Source organism: Rattus rattus, chromosome 15 (genome assembly GCF_011064425.1).
Source record: "Rattus rattus isolate New Zealand chromosome 15, Rrattus_CSIRO_v1, whole genome shotgun sequence".
Taxonomy (NCBI): Eukaryota; Metazoa; Chordata; class Mammalia; order Rodentia; family Muridae; genus Rattus; species Rattus rattus.
This window is the reverse complement of record NC_046168.1, coordinates 18,789,356-18,802,609: the sequence shown is the minus strand read 5'-3', so window position 1 is coordinate 18,802,609 and position 13,254 is coordinate 18,789,356. Positions and strand designations below refer to the sequence as shown.

Sequence of the window (13,254 nt, the reverse complement as noted above, 5' to 3'; positions counted from 1 at the left end):
CCTTTTTTGAGCTCTTCTTTATCCCCATGTGCCCTTCGGAGTATGACTAACATGTGGGACCGAGTGTGATCTAAGGGTGTCAGGATGTGGATTTGGTAATAGCACAGCCTAGGAGTATAAGGCCAGAGCTTCATACCAAGTTCCACTGTTGCTCCGTGAAAAAACCTTGATGCCTGCAGTGTCCACTGAAGCCAGAAAGGGGCATTGGATTGCCTGGAACTGGAGTTGCAGAAGACTTTGAACCACCATGTGGGTGCTATGAGCAAAACCCCAGTCTTGAAAGAACAGTCCATACTCGTCCCTGCGGAGCCATTTCTCCACCCCTGACAGCACGCTACTTTTCTGAAATTTGTATAGCTGAGTTTGCACCCAACTAATGAAAGTCTTCCTGTGCACAGAGATTCCATTTCAGGGTGATTTAATACTTCAGGGACATTTGGCTGTATCTGTGGGCATCTTGGTTTGTCACAGTGGTGGGAAGGTTGTAGGGGTGATGTTAAGGTTCCCTAGTGACAAGAAATCAGAGGCTATGAATCCCATAACATGCAGCAATACTTACCCATGTCAAGGAATTGTTTGGCCCTAAATGTTGTCCGCAGTACTGGGGCTGAGAAAGCCTGCTTTAGATAAATCTTCGTGAGCAGCTCAGCAAGAGCTGGCCCAACACCAAAGGCAAAGTCTAAAGAATGTTCAAAGTTGTGAGTCTTTTCTCCCGGGACCTTTCTCAGATTTATGCGATTAAACCTCAAGTCTCAAGTCGATGGTGTTAGTTATTAGCTCTAAACTGGGGAGGTCCCTGGAATGTATGCTGTTTGAGCGGCTGTTACAGACCCGGCTGGCCCAGTCCATAGTTTCATAAGACCTTCCTGAAAGCCAAGCTCTGGCAGAGCCACCAAGACACCATCATAGACTTAAGCTGATTGAAGCCACTCAGAAATTGACTGAATCTGGATGTTATAAGTGGACATTGGAATCTACTGCTGGGGACGTTGATGAGAGCAGCCATTGACACAAGCCTGCCCACTGTATGTTGTTGTTTTTCAGAAATGTTTACATATTCCTCCTTTGTAGCTCATTCACCTTCCATGCAGCAGAACCTGTGGTTAACAGGACACGGGGCAGGTCTATCTAGATTAGAGTTCCAGCATCATCCTGTGTGCTCTGCCTGTCAGTGAGATCCTTCATGAAGACAGTGTTCTAGACTCAGGAGAGATGTTTAGAGAAAGGCTGTTTGCAGCAGTGTGTGGAAGACAAGGTGCCATCAGAGGGGGTCAAGCACCCCAAGGAAGCAGCTTGGGAAAGTAGGAAATGGTTTTACTGCTAGGCTCGCAGGACTGTGGTGTGTAATTGGCACTCACTCAGAGCCAGCCATAGGAAGGAGAAGAAACCTCAGGACCAAAAGGATTGCTGGCAACCTATGCAAGCCAGCCAGCTACATGGGGCACTGGTGTAACTTGTCTAGGATCTCCCTACTTGCTCACCCTAGAAGTGGGGCTAGGGCAGCCTGGCAAAGGCAAGTGTTCCTGGATTCAGCTCACTGCGTAGTCCTGGTGAAGCTGGTTATCCAAAGATGCTTTCTCACTTCTTACATGGGGACATGAATCTTCATAGTGTGGATGGGGAAACTAAATAGGATGACATTAATAAGCTTCCTAGGACAACCTGTGGATGGGACAGATGCTTAATACACGATAACTTTTATTTTTACTTCAGGCTAAGCAGGGCCCAACATGCAGCAGAGGTCTCAGAGACCCCATGAGGAGGCGGTGTTGAGCTTTGAAGGGCTCTGCTCAGCTGCCTGTGGAACTCAGGAGGAGCTGGTGTTGTGCTTGGGTCTTTCCTTCCTTCCCTTGTCTCTTCAGTTCTGTGATGCATGGGATGACATAGACCTTTGTGTCTACAGAATAAGGAGCAAGGTCCCTCCTTCTCTCTCTGGCTTCTCATGTCTATGGGACTCTTGGCTCTCCAACTGCCCTTGCTCCTGTAATGCTTGTTTCTCTGGTGCAGAAACATCCTTGAAGGTCAGCGACATGGGTCAGTGGATAGAGAGGCCTACTGTACAAGCCTGATGGTCTGAGTTTCATCCCTGGACCGATGTGTAAAGGCAGAAGCAGAGAACTGGCTCCACGGAGTTCTCCGACCTCCACACACACTCTGTGACAGGCATGCACTCAGACACTGACAGTGAACAATACTAAAAACAGGGGTATCCGTTGAGTGATACCTAGGGGTCTTGTGGTACCAGCACCCCCCTTTCCTGTTATTTCTTACACTTTGCATAAATGGTACATTATCCCATTCTTTAACTGGCTTTAAGGTTTTTTTCCCCCTCTTCCATATAGCCTTCCTTACAACCTTGAAGTCTGTTTTCAGCCCTCAGAATCAGGTCAGCGTGCTTCTGGCCAAGCACATTTTTCTAGTCTTCCCTAAATGTGTCCTGGCGATGCTGAGTTGTGTCTGTCTGCTCCCCTGGGCAGCAGGCCAGTGAGACACACTCAGTTGTGGGCTCCTTGGATGTCATCAGCCCCTCCCTGCTAGATTCTCCTTTCACTTCTGCCTCATGGATCCTGCTGGAGAAAGTGAGTCTGCCCAGCTCCTCTTACAATCCCCTAGCCCTGCACAGCTCTCGAGATACAGGCAGAGCTGCATGTCCTCCTTCCAACCAGGATATGATAGCAAGTGCATGGTACCCTGGCAGCCCCTGCCCTGGCAGCCTGCTTTATTATGTGTGGTACCAGGGTCAGAGTGGGATCCTTATGAATACAGACTAAAGAGGTAACACTCTGGCCCTTCTGCCCTGCATAATGGCTGACATTTGCTTCTTTCTACTCAGCCTCATCATCTACAGGGGCTGCTTCTGGCTATTCTTCCTGATTGGAGCTTCGCCCTTACCTTGCAGGCAAGACCTGTTGTTCCAACAGGAAGAGTGCTTGGTCTGACAAAGGCGCAGACAGGGGGCTCTTATGGCCCCTACCTGAAGCACCGATCACTGCTTCTGAGGGTAGAATTCCAGATGCCTTTCTTAAGTGCACAAGGCCAATGGACCTCACCCTAGATGGCTGATCAGCTCCCTCTGCACTCTGAGGTCAACCTCACTGAATTTGACTCCACATAGTATGCACGCCAGGTTTCTCCATGTCCTTGTCTACCCGCCTAGCATCTTCTCACCACCAAGAGGTGTTTCTTAAATGTCTTTTTGACATAGGGACTTACACAGCTCTTCTGGACCTCATGAAAGCATCTTGCTACCCCTTCCTCAGGTACCTCCTTCCCAGGGTACCACCTTCCCAGGCTACCACCTTCCCAGGGTACCACCTTCCCAGGCTACCTCCTTCCCAGGCTACCCCTTCCTCAGGTACCACCTTCCCAGGGTACCTCCTTCCCAGGGTACCTCCTTCCCAGGGTACCTCCTTCCCAGTGCACTGTGCTGTTGATATCAAAGCATGCAGGATGTTGTTAGCTGTTTTATATTGGGGGTAGTAGGAACTAAATGGCTGGCATTGTGCAGTGCCCGTGGGATGGTAGGGATCATGTGCCTTGCCATGCAGGATTTTAGGATCTCCCCTCTCTGGCTCTGTGCAGGTACCATTGGTGTCAGAGTGCGACTCTGGTCATCAGTGTATTTTCTACCCTTACATCACTGTTGGACTAGAGAAATTCTTGTTAACTACCGAGACTAGTATTAGCTTGGAGGTAAAAGCACTATTTTCACTCCAGGTGTTGATGAAAACCTTCATTTCCTGCAGACTTCCATGCCGTGCTTCCTATAAAGGGCCTCCTGCCCTGTACGTAGACAGGAAACACAACCCCAAAAGCATGCCTGTGTACGGGGGTGTCGGTAAGAGAAGCCCTGATTAAAGAGAAAATGCACATGCACACACACACACACACACACACACACACACACACACACACACACACTCAGAGAGAGAGACAGAGAGACAGAGACAGAGACAGACAGTGAGCGAGCGAGTGAGCCAGCGAGCAAGAGAGCGAGTGCATTGTGGAATATGCTATAGTGTCTCTGGGTCTTCATAGATGGCTTCCTTTAGGTTGACCAGGAGTGACAGGAACTTTGTGGGGCAGTACTGGTTCCTGAGTCAGATGGGGCCTCTCAGGTGAAAGACAAGAAGATGTGGTTTTTCAGGAATTTTGGCCCAGCTGTGGCTAGAGAAGGGTCTACCATGAGCCTGCTGCTCCCTCCAGGTCTGCCTGTCCTCTTATCCAGTGTCCCCCTGCAGGCGCCCATCCACCCAAGACCCTGAATGTTGCAGATAGGGCTTCACACGCTGTGCTTTATTGTGTGGTAAGCTTCTGAAGGCAGAGAGCCGTGAGGTTGGGCATCGCCGTTGGTTTATTACATGCTCACAGGAACAAGCCTCTGTTCCTGGTTGCTGCCTTGATTAATCTCTTGCTTGTTTTGCTTCACTTGCATGTCTATGACCAGCCCTTAATATGCTTATAAATTGATCAGGACAGCCCCACATGCCACGGCTTTGCAGTCAGACCCTGTGGACACTGAGGCATGTGTTCTAGGCAGGAGGCGACTTAGAAGATGACTACGGATCGTGAGGACACCCCCTCCCCCAGTATTGGGAATCGCACATTAGTGGCCCAGGCTCCATGCAGTTAGGTTCTGGCATATTTGGATGACATTGTGTCATTTCTTCCCAAGAGTGTGTCGCTCATTCAGAGCTAGCACCCCTATTAACACATCTGTCCAGACAACTCCTGGCCAACCAGGGGCTGCGTGGCTGTCTGAGTCCTGATGGGTTAAATGGGGTGAAGCAGCACAGGTGGTCTGAGCCGACTGCAGTTAAGCAGCCGGCAGCCATACATACTCCCTCTCCTTCGCTGAGTCTCCAGGGACTGCTAAGTTGTCCTGGCTCACCCTGCCAGGGACAGCGCCACAGGAAGACACCCTTGTCCAGGTCCCCCACATGCTCGCCATGAGTGCCCAAGTGCATGCCACATGCTAGGCTGTTGCAAACACATTTTCATTTTGACGTGGCTATTCTGAAGTCAGCGTGCGTGCACACATATGCTTTCTGTCAGCCCCATCATGATACCACCATTGCTCACGCTCCGCGTCTGCCAGGCTTGTAAAGCCCACAGAGGAGTGCATCTCTCTACTAAAGAGGACATCGTCCAATGAAGAAATCAGCACTGAGATTCTCCTACACCCCAAAGGGCTTCTCCAAAGGGTGGACTTATTTTCCCACAAACAAAAGCCTAGGTTTTGCTCTTGAGGGACAGTACATGGCACACCTGTTCTCAGGCGTGTGACCAGACCTGACATCTTTGGGGACAGCCTCCGGGCTCTGAACCAGGCCCCTGTGCTAGGTTAGAGACCCCAGGGATGAATGCATGAGAGAGCATTCAGGCAGGAGGAGGGTACACACTCTTCCACCCCAATTCCTGCCTGAAGGGCTCTGGTGGCTGCAAAGTGCCAAGAACGATAAGAAAAGTCTGCAGTTCTTCCCTTTTCTACCTTTCCTCTGCCCTTTCCACCCTTCCTCTCCCTAGGCACCTCCCTGCTCTGTTCTCGGAAGAGCACAGGGCACAGGGATGGGATGCTGTCCCCAGTGAGTCCTGGTAGAATGACTTCTTGCAAGGAAATTGATGATGGTTGGGCCTCTGCCCAGTGAGAGCTACTTTCGTCCTTGTGGTAAAGGCAGAGCTTGGCCCACTGATAGGCGAGGAGGCCAGGCCTCCATACCCTATGGCCATTCCCCACTGCCCATCCTGAAGACTGCAGTATGCTCCAGAGAAAGGGGGTGGGGAGAGGCAGCAAGCGGGTGAACTGCCTGATCCACTTGTAGATTCTGTATCCATATAGACTCTGGATAGATCTCTTCTAGTTCCTGACTGAATGTCTTCATCAACGAGGGAGGAATGGAGTGAGGGAAGGAGGGAAAGAGAGAGAGAGAGAGAGAGAGAGAGAGAGAGAGAGAGAGCGCACACACCCCCAGGACTTGAGCACATATTCTCTGGGCCCTGGCAGAATCCTAGCACTGTAGCCTCATCCAGCTCAGGGCAGTGGCTGTCAGGAGTGACCCAGCCTCGTCTGGCCTAGCCAGATGGCGTTTGGCTGGAGGTTTTTTTGTATTCTCAGTCATTCTGTTACTTGTCCAAAGTTCTTAGCTGAGAGCTTTGCTCAGCAAAACCAGGCAGGAGGCAGATGGAACCATTTCGCTGCACCCTGGAGCAGCACATGACTGGCACTAGCAGTATGCTTCTAGTCTTTGATGCTTTACAAATAGGCCTCTGCCCATGAGTGGTCCTTTCATTTATGACTTTTTCTTTGGTTGGTGGTGGGTTGTCTTGTTTTATTTTGTTTTGTTTTGTTTCAGCCTCACCGTGTAGCGTAGGCTGATATGGAGCTCACTTGGGCCTGCTTGTCACAGATCTCACTGGTCCTCCTGCCTTCACATTTGAACTACGAGGACTGCAGGCATAATCCATCCTACCTAGTACTAGCTTTTCTACGTTATGGATATGAACACTTATATTCATATGCACGTGTGTATGTGCACCATATGCATACCTTGTGGATCTCCTGAAACTGGGTTTACAGATGGTGTGAGTCACTGTGGTGGGAACTGGGACTTGAACCCAGGCCCTGTGCAAGAGCAACAGTGCTGTTACCCATCAAGCCATCTTTCCAGCCCAATACTTGAAAAATATTTGCTATGAAGCAGAGTTGGACTTTATTAAGAAAGGGGCTATGCAAGCAACCAGAGCTTCCAGGGACTAAGCCACTACCTAAAAAGACTATACATGGACGACCCTGGACTCTGACCTCGTGAGTAACAATGAATATCTAGTAAGAGCACCAGTGGAAGGGGAAGCCCTGGGTCCTGCTAAGACTGAACCCCCAGTGAACTAGACTGTCGGGGGGAGGGCGGCAATGGGGGGAGGGTGGGGAGGGGAACACCCATAAGGAAGGGGGGGAGGGAAGGGGATGTTTGCCCGGAAACCGGGAAAGGGAATAACACTCGACATGTACATAAGAAATACTCAAGTTAATAAAAAAAAAAAAAAAAAAAAAAGGGGCTATGGATTTAAACATAGGCTTTAAGGGCAAAGAAAGACAGGCACCCATGGAGAGGACAATTGTGCCCACAAGATTGTAGGCTTTGGCTTCTCCAGAGTGAGACACCAAGTGATTCCTTGCCCTGGGCAAGCAGTATCCGGGCATCTGATCCCAGGGGGATCAGCCTCCCTGGGCCAGCCTCCAATGTCAGAAACCTTTGGACTGCAGCTTGAAGGTCAGCTTGATTTACTGTGGATTTTGCCGTTCCCCCCACAAAGACATTGCATGGATTTTATGCTGTTTGTTGCATAAGAAATGACCCAAAACATCACCACTGAAAATAGTTCCTGCATGTTGTCTCGCAGTTTTTGCTGGCTTCCTGTGGCTAGCTGGGCTCCGATCAGGAGTCCTGGGAGGACTCTTCCGACTCGTTCAGTGTAACTTTGCTCTTGTGGATCGGGTCCCTGTTCATTACTGGCTGCCAGCCAGGGTTTACTGTCAGTTTCCAGAGGTTACCTATATCTGTACCAGATGTGCAATGCTAGTGGTGCATGTGGGACCTTCAGGTTTCTAAGCTCTCTGACGACATCTTCTGTGTTGCCGTTACATCTCCAGTTTCTGGGGCTCAGCTCACTGAGGCTGTGCACGCTGACTCACATTCTCAAGTGGTCTTGCACATCACCTGCACAGCATTGTTTCTAGCAGCAGACCATGAGTGCAATGGCCACAGAGCAGGAATGATTCTCGGGCTACTTTCAGACCTTTCCCAGTTGAACCAAACCAATTTTGGGGTGACCCCCTGCCCTCCAGAAAAATCTGTTCTTAATGTAATCTCTGCTCTTGTCTCCATCAGTAAGTGGTAAGGAGCCTGAACTGGAGGCGGAAGCTGGGCAGGGTGCTGATGAAGCCAGCCGGGACATAGCGTCTGCCCACGGGGAAGCAGGAAGCCAAGAAGAGCCAGCGCTGGAGCTAGAGCCTGAGGAAAGAGCGTCACTGAGTGAGAAAGAGAGGCAAAACGAAGAGGTGAATGAGAGGGACAACTGTTCCGCCTCCAGTATCTCGTCCTCCAGCAGCACCTTGGAGAGGGAAGAGAAGGAGGACAAACTGTCTGAAGACAGACCAACTGGTAGGTGAAACCCCTTCTCCATGAGCACAGGGTCTGCTGTTTGAGAGCCTAGCCATAGGCTACCCCGCCAAGGTGACCCGTGGGAACTGCTCAGCTGTGCCACCTGTCCCACAGTGCCAGCCAGTAGCTTCCCATTAGAGCTCAGGCTCTGTGTCGTCCTGTGCTATGGGACCTCTTCGTTCCACAGTTGGTAGGATTGTACCGGAGAACGAGCTGTGGGAAAGAAACCGCTAGCCTCCCTTTATTTGTTTCAATGTTGATAATGCCAAATTTGTCACGTTCCAATTTCCGCTTGAAGTTTAGAGACAGGGCATGATGTCCTCTACTCCTTTAGAAGACTTGTTTGAGGGAAGTATATAAAAACCACCGCCATAATACATATAGGAAACAAATCAAATTAGTATTGTAAAATAGCATGGTTCACAGTGGAGGCGAGGTTGGTATCCTGGACCATCACATACAGACCTTAGGTAGTTGTACACTTTGTATCAGGCCCACTCCTAAATGTACCCTGTGTGTATTTCCTGCTGTGACTCTCTCTCTCTTCAGTATTCCCCCTGGAGTCCATCCAATTCAGTTATGACTGGGAACTTCACAGTCAGGGCCCGAGAAGAATATGAGGTTGTATATCTAGACCCTAAGATGTCACTGGGATTTTAGTGACTTGGCTCAAAGGGTTATTCATACTACTCGTGATAGCATTGGGTTTGGTTTTCCTATCCCTGACTTATAAGCCAGCAAGGTGATCAAAACCAGCATTCCTTATCAGCGGAGGAATGGACCACGCTCTCACCTTCATTGAGCCACATACCAGAGCACACACTCAATCCCAAGGCACCCCTCGCCATTCTGAGCCCCGAGCCAGGCAACATCATTAGTTACGACGTTAATAATACAGTTTCTGTAGCCCAGAAGAGTTAGCGAATGAATAAATTAATGAAACTATGCTCTCTCCCAACAGATCTGTCAGTGACTTAGTCTAAAATAGTTGTTATGTGTTTCCCAGTTAGAACATACTACTGAGTTTGATTTTGCATATTACTTATCCCCGAGATATAACAAGAAAGGAATCAAAGACTACTAGTTCATATCTTAGAAATTAACGCACTAAAAATCTTGTGCCTATTTTGAATACACATGCACTAAAAAGTACTATGTAGTTTCCTCCAAGTAGTATTATAGTTATTTCCCAATCCTAGATGTATTGATCAATTTTAACGAATTCTGATCACAAGCTAAGTTCTTGGTGACTTGGGTCCTAACTGATTTCTGTGATTATGAATAATAGTATTAGGTCCTAACTGATTTCTGTGATTATGAATAATAGTGTTAGGAGTGTTACTCATCATTTTTGGGCTCAGCATCTCAACAAATTGGATTAGGAAAACTAAACCAGGGAGCAGAACCTTCTTGGATCTGAGAGTGCAACTTTCTTCCAAAAAAGGACAACTTTGGAAAAATGGGGCCTCTGAGCTCCCAGGAACCTAGTATTTGTTTTCTAGAAGAGCCAGTGGGATCCAAGTGTATAGATGTAGAAGCTGGAGCTTCTGGTGACTTTTCTGCTTCACTCAAGGATTGTGAAGATGACTAGTTCATTGGTGGGAACTTACTGGCTCCTAAAATTCCACACTGTCCACAGTGTCTAACAGAAGAGTCAGGGCAACGGCTTCTGCTGTTCCTCATGAAATCGTAGAGACACTGTATTTCTCTAACTATTGTGTCTCTTACTAAGAGATGAGTTTCTAGTGATACGAAGTAAATCTTGAAAGAGCTCCAGCTCATCCCAGGCGCCTTTGTTTTTGTTTTGTGTGTTCAACCCTGAGCATGGGAATTACCGTCGTTTTGCCATAGGATACTTGGAGATGAGCAGGATGAGAGCTGGGGATGTCTTGTTTGCTGTGAGCCCTCACTTCCTAGCTGTGTGCCTAGAACACAGTTGGCCCAGAGGTTGCTGAGAATAAGTTTGAAGGTTGAAACACAGTCGCCATGCCATTTAACACTGTGTCCCTGTGAGGAAACACCCCAGGTGCTTTAAAAAGCACAGAGGCCAATGGAGTGAGGTTCCCATACTTCGCTTATATTATTAAATTAGTACTAGTAGACTGGGAGAATTTGGAAGTATTTATTGTAATATCCAGAGCCCACTAAGAAAAATGTGTAAAGTCATACACTTTAAAATACTATTTAAAACTCAGGGTGAGTTAAATGATGATGATGATGATGATGATGAACCAAGGGGAGAGAAACAAAGGGAATAAATGAAAAAACAAATAAAACATTTAAGCCCTGACATTTCAATTATTAGTTTACATTAAAAGACAGATTGGTGGTAACTTTTTAAAAAACACACTGACTATATCTATGTAAAATTCTTTTTTTCCAGATTTTTTCATACACTATATTCAGACCATGCTTTTCCTTCCCCCCCAGCTCCTCTCAGATCTCTTCACTCCCTCACTTACCCAACTCCATGCCTTTTCTCTTTCTCTTTAGAAAAAAGAACAGGAAAACAAAAAGACTCTCCCAAACTCCCCCACCCCACCCTGCCACACACAAACACACACACACACACACACACACACACACACACACACACACACACACACAAACACCAAGAGGACAAAAAATACCCAAACTAAACAATATGAGACTAAACATCTACAAAAACATCATTGAGTGACTCTTTTCAAATACAGTGACAGAGGAAATGAAAAGAAGCTATGTTATGTAATATATAATATACTATAATAATAATAAAAAGTAGAAGTAACTTACATTAATATTAAATAAAGTATACTATAGTGCAAAAGAAGTTGGCAAGGACAAGAGGGACAATAAATAATGTACAAAGTGTACACAAGAATAAAAAGAGTAAAGAATTAGGCAAGAAGACCAACATCTTCAAAATAATCACCCTGTTATGTTGTCATAATAAGAAAAGCTGGCGTTTCCCAAACTATGGAGTAAGAACGTGACTATCTCTTGGGAAAGAGCACTTCTCTTCTATCAAAGCAGACTCCCTGTTTACAAGGAGAGCTGTGCTGGCATGGACTAGGACGGAGTAAGAGTGGAACAAGCGGCTAGGATCTGGCTATGGCAGGAAGGTCGATCGGCAGGATGCCTGGCTCTCCTGCCTGCAGAGGATCACCAAGCAGATGCCAAGGATTGGAACTGGTGCTAGGGTGGAGGAAGCTGCCATTGAGGGGACAGCAAACCACACAAGCAGTCTAGGAAGTGTGGGGCTGCAAGACCCATTCAGGAGTGGCCTTTAAAGCTCTGAGATTAGGGCGAGTGGGGTCTGAGAGAGTGAGTGAAGATGAGGTTTGAGGACAGGTAAAGGTCAAAGGTGAGGAAGAGGCAGACAGAAAGAGGGAAACAGACTGGGTGATTGTGACATCTGGAATGGGAGACTAGGACACTGAATCCCACTGGCCACCTGGAAAGAACAGTTGAAGAGGCCTGGGTACGCAGAAGGTCGTGTCTGTGGGCCTACGAAGAAGAGAAACAGGAGCAGTGAGAAACAATATTATCTTAAAGGGGAGGATCTGAAGCTGGGAGTGAGGTGGAGATGAAAGAGAGGAGTCAGGAGAGGCTTTAAGATGGGAGAAAGTTCACCTGTATTTACGGGAGAGCCCTGGGGGTGGGAAGGGCAGAAACGTCTCAGTAGGAGGGGCAGAGAAGTGCTGGTGAGGGACCCAGAAGCAGGGCAGAGGATTGCGGAGACTTACCCAGTGGTGTCCTAACACACAAATCGAGTGGCTGGTGCTAAGGGACAGCGGTGGACAGCCACAGGGGAGTTCTCATGGAGGTAGGCGGCTGGAAGCTGAACGGCAGAGCTCTTTGGACATCGTCTGTTAAACTGGTAAACTGCAGAAGTAAGACAACCCAGAAGATGAGCTGTGCAGGCAAGTGAAAGGGAAGAGGGGGGCGGGGTCATTTCAAAGAGAGGAAAGAAGACGTAGGTAGCGTTAAGGCCCCTAGAGAGGAGACCCTTAACCTGTACTGAGGTGGGATGGGATGGAGCAGGAGCTGCGGTGTGGAGTCAGGGGACAGATGTCCCTCTAGCACTTGCCCTGGACTAGGGGGCCTCTTGTCTAGCTAGGACAGATGTCCCTTACCTCCTGCCATGGGAGGAGGAAAGGGAAGAGGTTATGTGGTGTATGTGGGAGCTAGGAGTGCTGCCATTTAGAGGACTCTGGAGACCTGGAGTGAGTCCTTGGCTGCGATCATCTGCTATGAGTGTCTCGTCTTAGTGTATTCTTTGGCATTGCTCCTGCGTATCCACCTGTCTTCATACATAACCGGTTTTCTTGTGCATTGGAGGCCCCCTTGCGACTTTCTTACCACTTCCTTCCCATGTCCTTTCAGGTTTGTGGTCTGCCAGCCTTCAGGATGTGGGTGTAAATGGACAGTGTGGTGACATCCTTACCAGCAAAAGGTTCATGCTGGACATGCTGTATGCCCATAACAGAAAGTCCACAGAAGACGAAGAGAAAGGTGATGGCGAGCCTGGGAGGTCTGCACAGGAGGTGGAAGCAGTGGCCAGCCTCGCCACCAGGATCTCCACTCTGCAGGCCAACTCTCAGGCCCCGGAGGAGAGCATCAAGAGGGTGGACATTGGCTGTTTGGACAACCGGGGCAGTGTGAAGGCATTTGCCGAGAAATTCAACAGTGGAGAAGTAGGGAGAGGCTCCGTCTCTCCTGATGCCGAGTCTCAGGACAAGGTCCCGGATACACCACCAGCACAGCTGAAAACTGAGTCTGATTACATCTGGGACCAGCTCATGGCCAATCCAAGGGAGCTCAGAATCCAAGACATGGATTTTACAGACCTGGGGGAGGAGGATGATATCGATGTTCTGGATGTGGATCTCGGCCACCGGGAAGCCCCAGGACCACCCCCTCCACCCCCTCCCACCTTCCTGGGTTTGCCACCCCCACCCCCTCCACCCCTATTGGACAGTGTGCCTCCCCCACCAGTCCCCGGTAATTTATTGGCTTCTCCTGTGTTCAACACTCCTCAGGGCTTAGGGTGGTCCCAGGTACCCAAGGGTCAGCCAGCATTCACCAAGAAAAAGAAGACGATCCGACT

General features: G+C 48.7%; 1 protein-coding gene across 1 annotated transcript in view; it reads left to right on the top strand.

Annotated features, from left to right (window-relative positions):
- Positions 1-13,254, top strand: part of Fhod3 (formin homology 2 domain containing 3) — a 235,943-nt gene that overhangs the window by 180,243 nt on the left and 42,446 nt on the right. The window contains exons 12-13 of the mRNA XM_032885556.1: positions 7,890-8,162; positions 12,531-13,254. The exon at positions 12,531-13,254 is cut by the window's right edge and continues 154 nt beyond it. Of these exons, the coding sequence (XP_032741447.1) occupies positions 7,890-8,162; positions 12,531-13,254 (997 nt within the window). The remainder of the gene's footprint in view (positions 1-7,889; positions 8,163-12,530) is intronic.